This window comes from Atheta coriaria, unplaced genomic scaffold, assembly GCF_025399875.1.
Source record: "Atheta coriaria isolate IRGN ID8LTWV9N9 unplaced genomic scaffold, Caltech_Dcor_3.1 hic_scaffold_2_pilon, whole genome shotgun sequence".
Taxonomy (NCBI): domain Eukaryota; kingdom Metazoa; phylum Arthropoda; class Insecta; order Coleoptera; family Staphylinidae; genus Dalotia; species Dalotia coriaria.
In genome coordinates this window covers 4,170,689-4,186,582 of record NW_027045444.1, presented here as the reverse complement: position 1 = coordinate 4,186,582, position 15,894 = coordinate 4,170,689, and the positions used below count along the sequence as shown (strand labels likewise).

The window sequence follows — 15,894 nt, the reverse complement described above, 5'->3', positions numbered from 1 at the left end:
TGCGTGCGTCGGCGCGTCCACACGCGAATTAGCGTTGCGTTGCGCGTGAGTTGGTGTGTTCGTCGTCGTCGTACACACAACGGGCGAAGAGAAAGAGACGTTGGCCGAGAGCGCGCGGAACGAAAACAGCGGCCCCTGCAGCGGAGACCAAACACACACGGGGAGCGAAGCGACGAGAGTCAACGAGACGCGAGATACGCTAGAGGAGACAACAGCAGCAGCGACGAGCGGCTAGGCGACTGGACGCGACCACTCTACACGCACTCGGACGCACGAAAAGCATATGGCGACGGCGACGACGACGTCTGCTCCAATTTTCGCACGAGCGTAGAACAACGCTCCGCAAACGCGCCGCGGGACGCCGTGGCCCGCGCTGGACAATAGACAATTCCATTCGCATCGTCGTGAGTAGTGTACTCACTCGCGGCACTCACTTTGTCTGCCAGGAGTCATCTCACCTAGCACACCACCACACACGGTGGTCTGTTTTCATTCAAATATTAGTCTGTGATATATAGTAAACACATAACAAAGTGACTACAACTATGAATGCCACTTTGTGACACTAACTGGAGGAGCTAGCAACTAGTTTAAGTATTAATTGTACATACATTTGTGAATTTTGGTTGTGAAGTGTGCAAGAAGACTGAGCCTAGAAGAGATTTACCAGGCAGAGAGACGCGCCACCTTCTGGAATCCACCTTCTTCATGGATAAGGAAAATCCGAAGAAAGATGGTGAGTAAAATGGAGGCTTAGAGAGTAAGTCCAGTGTAAGACTCAACACGGTGTTGGTCTTTATCTGTGCTCTATGATTTTTTGCTATTGTCAAGGTTTTAAACAACGCGTTGTGCGCGCTCGCCACTTTGCGATTATTCGACATTGTGAATTTTAAGAGTGAACAACTCGCGATAACGAATTTGATCTCTTCAAAAGAGCAAAAACGTGCTTCCGCAAGCGAATATCATAGTTTTATACAATCTAGTCATAGTTTTCTATTCATTTTGTTTGATTCGGGTGCGAAATGGTGCACAAACGACCACCGAAACCGATTCTCATGAACGCCGCCGCCGCCCTCGTGGCGGTCGTGTGGGAACCGGTGAAACGCAAACGTTTGCACGTTTCATTTCGTAAGCCCACAACATACAATATTCCACTATTGCAACTAATATTTAATCTATTAATAATTCAAGGTGATGAGGACGGCGAGACCAAGAAGGACTTTAAGGATCCGGCGATAATCTCGGCGATTTCCGGTGGAATCACCACGGAATTACCGCCGGCATCGCTCGTAGACCATCGCTACACCAAGGAGGAGCTGCTGAAGCTGCGCAAGGCGCCGTTCTCGCAAAAGAAGCCCAAGTGTCTGGATGCGGCGTACTACAACTCGGCGGGCGTGTGGGATCCCGAACCATGGCATTACAGTAACAAGCAGGCTGAGAATCAGTCGGAGAATGGACCTGGTGGTGCAGCGGGCGGTGGCGATGATGCTGCGCCCGTTGGAAAGCAGCGCAGTCGACCGGCTGATCCCCGGGAGAGGATTCGTAAGGAGCAGGATGGGATTGTGTTGAGTCCGCAGCGACGCAGCTTCAATTCGGGATGTTTTGTTCCCAACAGTCGGGAGAGCGCGAGCGCTACCGCTGTACCGGGCGCCGCTTTACCAATTCGAGTTAATCGAGCGCATAGTCCCCTTGGAGCAGCGTCCGGTGGCAAGGGAGATCGCGAACGCGACCGAGATCGTGACCGTGATCGCGATCGTGATCAACCGATGCAAAGACGCATTGGCAGTGGTCGAATCCTGCCGTGGGATTACCAGGAGAAGACCGAGGAGAACGACTTTGGTTATCGGCGTGAAATTAGCGACAGGGATCGAGACCGTGATCGTCCGGAGCGAGGCGGTGGCGGCGGTGGTGATCGCCGTGATCGTCCCGAGCGAGATCGAAGAATTGACGATCGTGAGCGCGAGGATCGCTTCGATCGGCGTTCGTTTGGACGTGATTTTGACCCGGCGAAGGAGAAGCACGGCAGACAAGCGCAGAGTCGCGGGTATAATCGTCGCGTGAGTAACGAACGCGAAGAGGAGCCCGAGTGGTTCTCGTCGGGGCCGATTAGCCAGAATGATACTATAGAGTTGCGGGGTTTTGACGACCCGCCGGAGAAGGTTAGTAATAAGAAGAACAATAAACAGAACAAACGCAGTGTTAATGGGGATGCTGCCGCTGGCGGGAAGAAAGCGGATCCTCCACCGAAGAAGAATCTTGGTAAGGAGAATCTTATCGGTAAAGATGGCAGCACCTCGCCGACTAAGTTTAACCATGAGAAAGGCAAGCAGCAGCAGCAGCATGATAAGAAGAGTGATGAAGAGAAGAAGAAGACGTCGACGAAGCTAGGCGGGCCCGATGAGGAGTGTTTCAACTTTGATGCGATGTTTAAGGCTGATTCGTTGCCAATTCCTGGTTTACTCAGCGTATGTATTCATTAATATTGATTAATATTACTTGATTAATGTGTGATTACCTTTTTAGAATGGTGTCGAGGCTGGTGATGCGGCTGGAAGTCGTTTCTCGCGCTGGTTCCAACGTGAAAAGTCCCCGCCGACCAAGGAAAGTGACGGTAGTCGCAGGTCTTCACCACCCAGTCAGGAACATCATCATAATCTCATCCGTAATCTGTTGGGCGACACGTTTAACGAGCCGCAGCGAGTGGCGATCCCGCAGCCGGGCGACTCCGAGTCGTATTTTGCTCCGATCAGTCCGGCGGCCAATACGCATCCCCCGCAGGCAGGCCGCGGGGGCCAGAAGCACGCGCAGGAGTCCTCGTCCTCATCGCTCAATATGATTGAGATGCAGCAGCGCGCCGCAGCGGGTCATGCGAGTAAGAAGGCTGATGCGCCGCCTGGCGCTGGGAAAATCCTCAGTCTGGAGGAGTTGGAGGCGCCGTTGAGGCATGGTGCGCCTGAAAAAGGTGCGCAGAGTAAGCCTGGTGAAGAGGATGTGCAACAATTCAAGCGATTGGTACTATTTCAATATTTACCTGTTAAAATTGTATTTTTAACTGATTTGTTTTGTTAAAGTTTTCGCAAATGTCTAAACCGATGAGTATCATGGAGATGTTGTCGCACTCGCAGCAAAAGGATGCAGAGGCGACGCGTATGCAGCAGACACGCATGCCTAACCAGCCACAGCAACAACAACAACAAGCACCACCGCCACAACAACAGCATATGACTGAAATGGCGTACAAATTGCAGCAGCTGCAGACTCAAGTGCAACGCCAGCAGCAGATTGACATGCTCAGTAAGCTGATGAACGCCGCTAACTTTGGCGGTGGTCATCAGCGTGGCTCACCGCTGCACGAGATGAATGTGGCGCAGAGTCGTGAGCTGCTCAACCGTCCCGAAGCGCAGGCTATAATGCAGGGTGAGTGTGCGCATGCACGTTGTTTGTGTATTTTGTTTGTTTCCGTTGTTGTTATCCCTGTATTTTTATACTAACACTTTGAGTGGTCGCCGCTGGGTAGGGTTGAAGCGGGGCGACATCACACCGCAGCACCTTTACCAGCAGCTCGCCAATCCGGCGATGCAACCGCGGCATCGCGAGATGCTGCTGACGATACTCAAGATGCAGCAGCAGCAGCAGCAGCAGCAAACGCCGCAGCAGGCACCGCCGCCGCAGCCGCAAGTGCAGCCGGCGGTTGTGAGCGTCGCGCCGCCACCGGTGCCGCCGCAGGCCGTCTCGCCTAACTTTTACACGCAGCAACAACTGCGCGTTTCACCCCTGACACCCAACGGTGAGGCGAACCGTTATCTTTTTGTTTTATTATTAGTATGATTTCTGCTTGCGCTCTCAAGTTGTTTGCTTTGCTTGCCCGCCCTTTGCGACACTTGATTAATTAACGCTACTTTCATGCAGCTTACTGCGTGTCGCCCATAATGGCAACCAGTCCCAACACCCTTTCGGTGCCAGGTACCACACTTGTGACTTAACTTAATTATTAACAACACTCTTGTCGTTAAGAATGTGTAGTTTATTTGATTCTAATTTGGCATTGTTTGCAGCTCTACACCAACGAATTCCGTCGCCGCGCGAGCTGCAAGTGCACACGCAGCATATTATGCAACGCGCGTTGATTAAAAAGAAGCTGGAGGAGCAGGAGGAGAATTATCGCAAGAAGCAACAGCAGCAGCAACGCGGCGCTGCTGGTTCGCCGGCGAAGAGCACTGCATCGCCTACACCGACACATTTATTCATGCCTACTTCGGTTATGAGGAAATTGACAGCTGAAAAGGACGACTGTAAGCAATACAAGTAATAAATTATTTATATATACTTAAATATCATCTAAATTTGTAGCATCCAAAGATGGAAAAGACAAAGTGCCACAAGGACGCCCACTCACCGGTCTGCGGAGCGGGCCACAAAACGCGCAGGGAGGCAGTGGCGTACAGATGCAACAACCAACGCCACAGCAACAGCAGCAGCAGCAGCAACTCAATTGGAATAACAATTATTCCAACCAAATGAAACAACCAGGTATTCACACCCGCCATGATGGATTCTTGAGTAATCTGCAACAAATGTTTTCAACAAGTTTCAGGGCGTGCGATTGTCAAGGCAAACAATTACCAGCAGGGCCAGAATCAAGCCGAGTACTTCCAGCAGGCGCAGCAGCATCGAATGCTTCACCAACAGCACTTGCCACAGCAGTCACAAGCAAAGAACTTCTTCGCTCAGCCACCGCAGCAGAGTAATGTTAATTCCGGCGGTAGTCAGCAGAATCCACCGCAGCAGGGTGGGCAACAGTTTCAGCAGTTGAGTTCGCAGCAGTTGCGCCAGCAGCATCAGAATGTACGCGCGCAGCATCAGCAGCAGCAGCCGCCTGCCTTCCAGCATCCGCAGAGTGGCAACTGGCAGGCTGCTAACTTTGGTAAACATTAACAATCGACACATATCATACACATACAACACACACAACACACAAACAATTGTAAATATTATTTTAATGGAATTATGTGATACTTATGATACTTATTGTTGTTTTTGTGTTTGTTTTTGAAGATAATAATCATCATCGCGGTGATCTTTCGCCGACGAGCGACCAGCTTGCGCGATGGTTTTCGCCCGATTTGTTGGAGCGCGCGCGTAAGGGCAACGTGCCCAGCATTCCTACCAGCGCAGTCGCTCAGCACGCGCTCAGTTTGGAGGAGATTGAACGCCAGACCACCCCCGTTGGCCAGCACTAGGGATACAACGAATACCAGCAATCTCTATATTCAAATGAAGACATTGATTAGAAGCAGAGAGGAGAGAAAAGCGTTGAGAAGCGCGACATGTTTTTACCGCGATGCGCGCGCAGATTGCTTGATTTTGAAATTTTCTTGAGTTTTATAGTGATAGTCATTAGCAATATTTTGATTTTCTTAAACAACCCCGCAGAATTATACATTTTACTTTATTACACACGCTGTGCAAACGTGTGCGTCATTTTTAATGTTGTACTTTTTGATTTTTTTGATGTTTTATTGTGGAGAATCTGCGCGATTGCAGCGCGGAATGTGTCACGAATTTTAAACACACGCCCAACGTTTTCTTCTCTCTCTGTTGTTCTTTGAACGCAAGCAAATGACGGAACGAGCCACCGAAAAATTAATAATAAACATATTTGTAAATATACATTGATTTCTTTGTAAAACAAGTCGTTATTTTTAAGTTCATTACTTGAGACATTCCGTCGATCAGTGACTTGATATTTATTGTCGATCATCATCATCATTCGATCATACTTGAAAAGAATTGTTTCGCGATCATCTCTTATTGTCACCATGTACAATTAAAATATGCCCACTGAGATGTATATTAGAAAAGAATCGAATAACTTGAGAGTTGCCCTTCAAATCGAATAAAGAAACTTATTCCAAACAAACATGGCGCATGTGTGAGGAATACAAGTTGCCTATAGCCTAGGTGAAAATCAAGTCGGCTGTGTGCAAGTGAGTGTTGGTGGTTGCCTGGGTCACCAACTTGTTTCATGTGATTGATCAAACAAACAAGCAGCAAACAGAATGGCGGTAAGTCGGATATTTTACTAATTTAGTGTATTACACTTCATAAAAATCACCTAAAATGTATAATATTAAGTTATATCTTCATAAAAGTATAAACTTTTCGATAAAACACGTTTAAAACAAGAAATACTGAGTTGTTTTGTAAGTTAACCTAACTTTTCTCACGTTTGTGCAGTCGGCAGCAGCAGCAGCAGCAAAAGTCGCAGAAGTGCGTGATATCACTCGCATTGAACGCATTGGTGCGCATTCACACATCCGAGGACTTGGATTGAATGAATCTCTTGAAGCTAGAAATGTAAATATAAACAATAGAATAATATTGAGAACAAAAACATTAATCACTTCCCTCTGGATGTTATTAGGTGTCTCAAGGTATGGTTGGACAGATGACAGCGCGCCGCGCCGCTGGAATCGTCCTGCAGATGGTAAAAGAAGGCCGCATTGCTGGCAGAGCAGTCCTGTTAGCCGGACAACCTGGCACAGGCAAGACAGCAATTGCCACAGCTTTAGCATCATCCCTAGGCTTGGATACACCATTCACAAGCATGGCTGGCAGTGAAATCTTCTCTGGAGATGAGTAAGACTGAAGCATTGACTCAAGCAATCAGAAAATCAATTGGCGTTAGAATTAAGTAAGTTACAAATCTATTCTAAAAGAAAAAACATTTATTTTCTCATATTTTCCAGGGAAGAAAGTGAAATCATTGAAGGCGAAGTAATAGAGGTACAAATCGAGCGTCCCGCAACCGGCGAAGGCAACAAAGTCGGCAAACTCATCCTGAAAACCACCGACATGGAAACCGTCTACGACCTAGGCGGAAAAATGATCGACAGCATCCTCAAGGAAAAAGTCCAGTCGGGCGATGTGATCACCATTGACAAAGCCACCGGAAAGATCACCAGACTAGGCAGATCATTCACACGCGCACGCGACTACGACGCCACCGGCCAACAGACGAGATTCGTGCAATGCCCCGAAGGCGAATTGCAGAAACGTAAGGAAGTCGTCCACACCGTGACACTACACGAGATCGACGTGATCAACAGCCGCACGCATGGCTTCCTAGCGTTGTTTTCCGGCGACACCGGCGAGATAAAACCCGAGGTACGTGAGCAGATCAACGGAAAGGTAGCGGAATGGCGCGAGGAGGGTAAAGCCGAAATAATCCCCGGTGTGTTGTTCATCGATGAGGTACACATGCTGGATATCGAATGCTTTTCGTTCTTGAATCGTGCGTTGGAGAACGAAATGGCGCCCATTGTCATGATGGCGACGAATCGCGGAGTCACCCGCATCCGCGGCACGAATTACAAGTCACCGCATGGCATACCGTTGGATTTACTGGATAGAATGATTATTGTACCCACAGTACCATATGAGGAGAAGGAACTGAAGGAGATCTTGAATATTCGGTGTGAGGAGGAGGATTGTCAGTTGACAGACGATGCGTTGACGGTGTTAACTCGCATCGCATTGGAAACTTCACTGCGGTATGGAATACAATTGATAACCACTTCGTATTTGATTGCGAGGAAGCGTAAGGTGAATGAAGTGGAAGTGGAGGATATAAAACGCGCGTACGAGTTGTTTTATGACGAAGGACGCTCGGTGCAGTTCCTGAAAGAGTACCAGCAGGAGTTTATGTTCAACGAGAGCGATGGGGATGCAGACGCCGAAGTTGAAATGGACGTCAAATAATTATACATTCCGATTTTTTTCATTTTCGAGTCATTTTCTGTTGCTGTAATACATTTACTTACTTTTTATAATTAGTATGTTTGAGTTTGCCGAGACTTGTGAGCACGAAGGTGCGCAGAATACCGGTTTGGCCATCGTGAGCAAAACAGCGTCCACCCAACATGTTAAAATACAACTTTCTTAGGATGTATGAAGTTGGCGTGCCTAAACTCTGCAGGCATTTTTGAAAACGCCGATCGCAATCACAATGAGACCTAAAAAGAAAACACATTAGTTAATAGAATTAATATAATCTATAGGGATTATTCTTGTGTTTATACATTGTAACGCTTGAATTGTTACACAGATTGGGTGCCATTTGATTGTGCACACAAGTCCCTGCCTGAATAAACACCGGGCACATGTCATGCTCACGACAACAAGCATCTTCCCTACTATGCAGGAAACCTAGATCATTGTAGTGATTGGCACGGTTGCCCATGCCACACCATCGTGTCCCAGGATAAATCAGCATGCTTTTAAACGACCCGAGGAAATTGCCTAGCAATCCCTTGCGTTGCCCACCGGGTGAATCCTGCTCCCAGTCACACCAGCGTCGGAGTTTTTGGAATTTCACATCAGCGACTTCATAATACGCGCTGTCGGGCCATCCTTTATTCGCGGGCAGTTTATACATTTTGCAATCCAGGGATTTGCAATGCCCTTCATGACATAGGCGTTTTTTACTCGGGAATTCAGACATCCAGAGATATGTCTCCATTTCGGTTGTGTGGGCATCGTCTTCCACGCGGCATGATGTCTTGCGTTTGAATAACACACCATCATTACCAGCTGTTAACAGCCAGAGAGATGCCGAAACAATGAACGCATTAATTAACACGGACATACTCGTAATGCAGTGATTAAGCAAAAGTTAGTTAAATAAATACCTCGCGATTGAGGCATATGCCGCCAACGCATGTGATTGTCTCCGGTAAACAATAAATAATTAATAATTTGACTGCTGAATGGCTGGTGCGTTAGTTCAGGCGCTGTGGAATTATAATTTAGTACGTTTTACTATCATATAATAATTTCTTGAAATACAATTATTTACATAAATCTTTTAAAATTGTAATTTCATTCTCGTTTGCTTCGCATTTCAATCGCTAATCCATACTTTAGATTTCAATAATTTAATAATTAATGAGTTGACATCTCTTTTGTTACGTTAATTTTCCTCTAAGTTGCAACTAGAAATATATTCTTCGTTTTTTTGTGTGTGTAATTTCATTTCTCTATTATATACATTACATAGTTTTGGAATGCCTACAATCTCATCCTCCACTGAAACGAAAGCAAAAACCCAAGTGAATCCGTTTTTGTCCAAGTGACTTGCAACTCTGTTTACTTGATTAACACTACCATAGAATAACAGCATAATCTTAAATTGTAAGATAAAAGAATAAAGTTAATATTTGCAATAATATTTTAAGTTCGGTATATGCGTGTGTGTATGAGGGGCGGAAAGTGTATCTTCTGAATGTGTGTCTTCTGCGGGCAATGATAAATAACATAACTAACGTTAAAATATTGACGAAACTAATAATAATAATGAACGTAGTCGTCGTCGTAGTTCGCGCATGATCTCGTTTCGGGCCGATTATCGATAAGGCGCTTTGAGGCGGTGTTGACAACCAACATGTACTAACACTTTACTCGGTGAAAAAAGCATTTGATTGAATATTGTCTGTTCTCTCAGTGGTAATCGGCTTGGCGTGTGGCGGGGGAGACAGGAAGCTTACATCCCATAGCCCTGGTACTGCATCTGATGGTTGTAGCCGGGCTGCGGCATGTACGGTTGCTGTGGCGCGTATCCTTGCGCACCGGGCGGAATACCTAATACAGAAAACACCAAAACACAATCAATAAAACACACATCCCACGCATTGCAATGCAATCAAAAAAAGTGAGTACGAAAAAAAAAAGGGATAAAACGCAAGCGACACGCACACCAAAAAAACACCTACTTAACTACATTGCAATAGTTGCCCTAGACTCTAGTTCTAGAAAGTGTAGCTTGAAGAGTGTGAAGAGTCGAAGGGGGGAGGAGGTGCTAATAAAAGACAACATCCGATAGTCACATGAAGAGAAAAACAATGAGCGTGTGGAAGTTAGACAACACACGCACACACACACACACACAACACCTACCCATGCCAGGTCCAGCCGTCAGCATCAGCTGCGGCTCGGCCATCATCATCGGCTTGTTCGTTTCGTGCTGCTCCGCCTCAGTCGCGCGCTGCGCATCCGACTGCTCCAGCTTCTCCACCTTCTGAGAGAGCTCGCGCGTCACCTGGATGAGATACGGCATCGCAAAGTCCATAATCTTGTGGCGCCATGCGAGTTCCAGTATCACGTCAGGTCGCAATAGATCATAACACTAAAAATTATACAAAATAAATTAATTTACACTACAATAAAAACAAAAAAAAACACCACAAACCTGATATAAACATGCCGAGAAACAATCGAAAGCCTTGCGTTCCAAGAACCACGCCAGCAGTTCTTCAGCAAGCTCACCCTGACGTGACTCCGCCGTATACTCCATTGCATCCCTGAATAGCTTATCCTTCTTGCAGAGTTCGACGCTCTGCTTCCACCGGTTGTTGCCCTTGTACAAATAGGCCGCAATGCGTCGGAATTCAGTCAGCTCGTGCTTCTCCAAACTCTGCGCGAGGCCAATGTTATCAAAGTTGTCGAACGCGTCAATCGACGTGCGCAATCCCTGGAAGTCCTCCTCCTCAATCAACAGATTATTCAACGCCTCATTGATCGCCTTGTTATTCAGCGACTGCACGCTGCGCAGATAGCTCTTCACCAGCTGCAGATGGTTCGTCTTGGTGAAGAACTGCACCGCGCGTGAATGATCCATACGCGGCGCGAGCACCAGCAACAAATCATTCAACAACAACGGTTTATAATCCAGATAAAACTGGATCGCCTTGTAGTACAATTCGATATTCGCCACCTTGGTGATGATATCTTTAAAGTGACCCTCACGCCATGCTTCGGTGGGGTGTGTCATCATCGCCAGCACAGCGTTATCATACTCCTCGTACTTATCGTACAAGAACACCAGCTCAGCCCAGAGATGCGCCTGCTCAGCGGCGCGCAACACCTTCGGGATATTCACGCGTGACCAAAACAGCTCAAGTGCTCGCGCATTTTACCCGGCTTGTATTTGCTGTAGAGGATGGCGAGCTCAGTAAACATGCCCATGTGCGCACGCTCCAAACCAAGCGCCGCTTCCAACAGACCAATCAACTCCTCGAAATACCCTCGATCCTGATAGTAGTTAATCAAATCCTGGAGTTCATCGGCGTGGACAACGATATGCATGCCGCACATCTGCGCCAGGCGGAACTCCTCGGCGTCCACACAGGCAAAACAAACCTCTTTCCAAGTACGCGTTGAGTTCGCTTTGCGTGCGCCATCCACAGCGCCTTGGAACTCCTTCAGATGCACGAGAGTAATCGCCAGGCGCGCAAAGTTGCTCACATTGTTGTACAACAACTTCGCCGCGTCGTACATCTTGTCATCAAAGCAGCGATCGCCGATCTTCTGGATATCCGCATGATTCGGCCCGCTGATGAACTCCTCCAGGTCAGCAAGGCGTCCGGTCTTGGCATACGAGTAAATCAACTCCGATTCGACATAACTCTCGCGCGCCTTCTTCCGTGCCATCTGCAGGTAACGCACGAGATCCTCCCAGCTGTTATTCTTGCTCGCGGTCTCCACCACCGCCATGTACGCGGAGGGATCATCCGCCTTGATGTAGGAATCAATGGCTTCCTTCACCATACCGCCTTGCAGCTGCGCTTTGGCGAGCTGACTCCACACAGCTGGCTCGTTACACCGCTCGGCGAATTCATACGCACGATCCAGGTTATTCACCTGCTCAATGAGCACCTGGATGGCGCTGGTGTTAACATCAAACTTCTTGAAGATAGCAAACGCCTCCTCGTACAGATGACTATTGATAGCGATGTTGGCAATATCAGGCGCGTCGTAGTTATCCAGCCGATTGATGTAGTCCATGACTCGGGTGGTGTCCGCCTTGATCGCCGTCAAAATCAGCAGGTTCTGCAGGTTTCTATGGTCGGAAAAGACGGAGTTATCCAAGACGACTTTCTCGAGCAGCTCAATCAACTCATTGGGTAAATCAGCGGTCATGAACGCCTTGACCGTGATGGAAATATCCTCGGGGTCCTGCGTCTCGCTGAGCGCAGTCTGCACGACTTGATCAATCAGCTGCCTGCGATAGGGATTCGATTCAATGAGCACCTCCGCCCAGAGTTCCGGATCTCTACGACGTACCAAGTACCTCGCCTCGGATTTAAACAGCGAGTTCTCATTACAAACAGCGATCAATTCGCGATCGCACTGACCGCGTTCATAGGCGACGAACGCAAGATGCGGATCACGCTTCTCGCAGTACCTGCCAACGACGCGCGAGTCATAATATTGATTTTCCTTGAGGAAGCGCTCGGCGTTATTATTGGCATCGATGTAAATCTTGGCCAGAGCATTATGCGTGGCTGGTTCGACACAACCCTCATGGAACCGGGATTCTAACCACGGCAGTAATAGTTTCAGCCTGTTGCGTTTCTCGACTTCCTCCACGAGCTCATCGGTGCTAAACTGTCCGCGTACAACAAGAATTAGATTCTTGATGATGTCCTCACTGCAGTCCACGTCCAATAGACCGCCGACAACGACAGGCAGTCGCGATGGATTCACCTTCTGCACGTAAATCTCGATGTACTTCTGCAGGGAATTGCGGTACAAATACAGGACAAGATCATGGACGAAATCAAAGCGATCGCAGACGATGATCAACGGCAGTTGGTCGGTTAACTTCGCCTCTTTGAGGAAGTTCTTCACGCGCTCCGCATTATAACAGTTGCTCTCGCGACAAATACGTTCGACTTCCTTAATCTGCCCAGTCTTACAAGCAGATTGAATGTACTTAAAGTGCACCTCTTGATCCTGGCTGAAGTTGACAATCGAGCCGAGGAAGTAGAAGAGACCTTCGTAGCTCTTGAAGTTCTCAAAGAGGTCAATCAACGCTTTGGTAGTCAGCTGTTCGTGATACTTGGTGGCGATCTGCACGCAAATCTGTAAATTCTGACGAATGTTGGCGGTTAACATCGCCTTCAGACACTCCAAACTATCCTCAACGCTCAGCGTGCCAAAGAAACCCACCAACCAATCCACAGACAAGAGATGCGTGTGTACCACAGCACGTTTAATATCGTACAAATCGGTGTAATGCTCCAAAGCACGCTGGAGGAGTCCGGCCTTTTCGCAGAGCTGCGCTACATGCGCGCGATCATAATGCGTGAACATACTATTGCCGAGAATCGCATCAGCGACTTGCGGCGCAGACATCAAATTCATTTCTAGCAAGCGTGTTTGAAGGTGCCCTTCAGTCGGGCGGTTATTCTTCAGCGCGTCAAGCAGGAACGCAGTGCATTGCTGCACCATATTCTGCTCCATGAAAATATCAACGATTTGATTGATATCAGCGAGTGGTTCTTCATCAGCGACCAGCATGGAAGCAAACGCAGCGCCTTGCTCCGGATTCGTGCGCATTACCGAACGCAGCAGGTAGATGTAATCCGGGGTGTAGCTGACCTTCTTCGCGTAGATGACAATCTTCTGAAACTGTCCGGTTTCGGCGAAGCATTGAATGACCTTCGCTGGGACATTCGCGCGTAGATACACAGCTAATGCGTACGATGGTTCTGCCTGCTTGACCAAATCTCCGAGCTCCTCGGAGCATTCCAGCTTCTCGTCCTTCAACCACTTCTCCAGGAGTGGTTTCCGGCCTTGTACGAGCACAGGCTTGACGAGTTCCAGCGACTCGTAGCGATTGAGCTTCCCTTGATCTAAGAGAATGCCAAAGTATTGCAGTAGCGGACTGTTTTGTCCGCTGGGCGCTTGCACCTGTTGGAACATCTGAATGGTCGACGGCGTACGCAGGATACCTTTGGGAGCATTCGCGGCTACTTTGGCCGCCTCGGCGTACTGCCCGTTCTGAAACAACATCTGAAACTTACTGCTGAACAACTCCTCGGCGCCGGCGAGATTATTCCTCGCGGCGAGTCGCAGCGCCAGATCGGGATTGTGCAGGACAGTGTTGACGTATCGCACGATACACTCCTCATCCACGGAGACAGACAACACTTGCCCGCGGCGATTCACGCCGATAATACCACCGGTGGCTTCGTGCGGCGCAGTGACAAAGATGGTCTCGCTCGAGATGCGGTTCATGTAGATACAGGTCGCTGTCTCAATGTCGTACAGATGAATGTAACCGTATTTGGTGATAAGATAGATGCAGTCGTACTTGGCGGACACCTGCATGGCGACGGGGAAGTCATTGGCCGCCTCGGGCGGGAAGAATACGTCGACGGTCTTCTTCTGGAAGGGCTGGTTACCAGACGGACTCTGCCCGACTTCGATAATGTGCAGTTTTCCACCTTGTGGCGTACGCACAGCGAAACAGAAGAGCGTAGATGGTTCCGGATTGCCTTCCATTTTGAATGTGGCAAAGGACGCGGCATGGCCCTCGATGGGCTGCGAGCATTTACGCTCGACTGAATACAACTGCATGTTGCCAATGACGCGGTTCTGCTGTGCGCTGATGCCGACGAGCAGCAGCCAGTTCTGTTTCGGATCGCAGCGGTAGTTGATTATCTGTGCACCGTTCAACGATGAGTGCCTACAAGTAAAATGCACAAACAGATTTAAATGTTTCTATTTATACTCATAGGAGATGATAAAAGTATACCTTTCAAACATTTTCACCGGCGTGGAATCACCCTCCATGGACCAATGGTACACAGCAGTTTCTGTCACCAACGCTAGGGAGTTAAGTGAGATCCACTTCCAGAAGACCACATCCTCAGTCATCAAATGCGCCTTCATCTTGGACTTCATCTCAATGTTGAAGATCTGCAGGGTTTTCTGCGTCTCGACGCCGGATTTACCCTTGAGAGCGATGACTTTCGATGCTGGGTTCATGATGGCGCTCTCGGCTGTAATCGGCCGACGGATGGGGTTGGTCGGATCGGCCATGTCGATGATGACCACCTGCGATGTCTCGCCGACCTTCTCGCGCACGCAGATGAATTTATCGCTCTCCATCGTGAGCGACGCGAACGAGATGTTCGCCAGGTTGATGCCGACATTTGTGAGCTGATTACACAAACAATATCTAAGTATAAAGTTACAGAGGCAGGCATGGTGATAAAATGAATGTGAAAACGATTGAAACAAGACTCGGTGCGATCAGGTTAGGTGTGTATGTGTGTACGCCCCCCCTGACGTAGCAGTTATTGCATTGGGTGTGTGCCTAATGATTGATAGATGCAAATGACGTGAAAAGCCAATGCGGCATACCTGCAGGTGCTCCTGAAACTTGATGGGCAGCAGCGACATGTTGTTCGGATCTCCACGGACCGTTCACAGTGTGATCAAGACGTCGACTGCCTCGACTGCAGTCCGCGCAGTAGGTCACTCACGCACACAGAGCACCCCGGCGGGTCGATTCCTCCGCCTGCGTTTGACTTGTCTGTCTGTTTTTTTTCTCCTCTTGCCCTTTCGTGCTCTTGATAACTCGCTCTCGTTATCGTCTCGCGCTACGCACGCTCGCGATGCACACGGTGTACGCAGCCGGCGGACACCCTCTCGTCGTCGGCGAGCGATGACTTCAAAATGGTCGTTCTGGCCCGTCTTTCGTGCGCGCTGCGGCTTCTTCGCCACCGACTAACGACTATCAGAGTCCAGCGCGCTGGATTCCTACGCGACGCCGCCAAATGTCAAACCGCTGCACTTGCCAGACAATTAGCACGCACAAAACGTCGCGTGCGCGCAAATCCAATCGGAATTATTATTAACGAAGCGGTTGGCAATGTACTCGAAGGGAATTCAGTGTCGTTGATTGGAAATTGAGCGCGCGCGGCGAAAAACATGAAGCGCTCTGTTTTGGGGCGGCGTCATCGCCACCTGGCATACGTGCACTTGTCCTGTCAGCTGAATCACGGCACGCTGCCAACCTTTACAAAAGTCACCAGGACGATGACT

The 15,894-nt window shown here is 48.6% G+C and overlaps 4 protein-coding genes across 9 annotated transcripts; 2 read left to right on the top strand and 2 right to left on the bottom strand.

The window, feature by feature from the left end:
• Positions 1-32: 32 nt before the first annotated feature.
• Positions 33-5,864, top strand: LOC135802825 (eukaryotic translation initiation factor 4E transporter-like). Of its 6 annotated transcripts, none has more exons than XM_065316470.1 (10): positions 33-736; positions 1,192-2,465; positions 2,524-3,012; positions 3,072-3,417; positions 3,518-3,787; positions 3,910-3,963; positions 4,056-4,292; positions 4,351-4,530; positions 4,589-4,924; positions 5,056-5,864. In XM_065316470.1, exons 1-10 carry the CDS (start codon positions 709-711, stop codon positions 5,238-5,240), a joined length of 3,399 nt encoding a protein of 1,132 aa, XP_065172542.1. In that variant the 5' UTR covers positions 33-708; the 3' UTR covers positions 5,241-5,864. The 6 variants fall into 6 exon arrangements, with proteins under 6 accessions (XP_065172542.1, XP_065172533.1, XP_065172525.1 ...); XM_065316461.1 differs by lacking the exon at positions 33-736 and adding an exon at positions 893-1,128 and having other exon boundaries at positions 4,595-4,924; XM_065316453.1 differs by lacking the exon at positions 33-736 and adding an exon at positions 893-1,128.
• Positions 5,865-5,958: 94 nt separating this feature from the next.
• LOC135802865 (ruvB-like 2) lies at positions 5,959-8,183 on the top strand. The gene is given in 5 exon segments (XM_065316492.1): positions 5,959-6,065; positions 6,238-6,357; positions 6,425-6,627; positions 6,629-6,694; positions 6,750-8,183. Coding segments are annotated over 5 exon segments (1,407 nt in total). The 5' UTR covers positions 5,959-6,059; the 3' UTR covers positions 7,762-8,183.
• LOC135803333 (phospholipase A2-like) lies at positions 7,820-8,521 on the bottom strand. Its single transcript, XM_065316924.1, has 2 exons — positions 8,082-8,521; positions 7,820-8,015 (listed from the first exon to the last, which is right to left on the bottom strand). The coding sequence occupies exons 1-2, from the start codon at positions 8,519-8,521 to the stop codon at positions 7,820-7,822; spliced, it is 636 nt and encodes a 211-aa protein (XP_065172996.1).
• A 285-nt stretch (positions 8,522-8,806) lies between these two features.
• LOC135802814 (clathrin heavy chain-like) lies at positions 8,807-15,815 on the bottom strand. The gene is given in 6 exon segments (XM_065316444.1): positions 8,807-9,639; positions 9,955-10,183; positions 10,247-10,956; positions 10,959-14,530; positions 14,600-15,006; positions 15,211-15,815. Coding segments are annotated over 6 exon segments (5,055 nt in total). The 5' UTR covers positions 15,250-15,815; the 3' UTR covers positions 8,807-9,541.
• Positions 15,816-15,894: the final 79 nt, after the last annotated feature.

Bases quoted from the DNA above. Each gene is read 5' to 3' on its own strand.
- LOC135803333 (XM_065316924.1), bottom strand. From the start codon at position 8,521: ATGGAGACATATCTCTGGATGTCTGAATTCCCGAGTAAAAAACGCCTA. The intron at 8,016-8,081 runs GTATAAACACAA...TTTTCTTTTTAG, and splicing joins AACAATTCAAGCGTTACAAT to GTCTCATTGTGATTGCGATC.
- LOC135802825 (XM_065316453.1), top strand. From the start codon at position 1,023: ATGGTGCACAAACGACCACCGAAACCGATTCTCATGAACGCCGCCGCC. The intron at 1,129-1,191 runs GTAAGCCCACAA...TAATAATTCAAG, and splicing joins ACGTTTGCACGTTTCATTTC to GTGATGAGGACGGCGAGACC. The intron at 4,531-4,588 runs GTATTCACACCC...GTTTTCAACAAG, and splicing joins CAACCAAATGAAACAACCAG to TTTCAGGGCGTGCGATTGTC.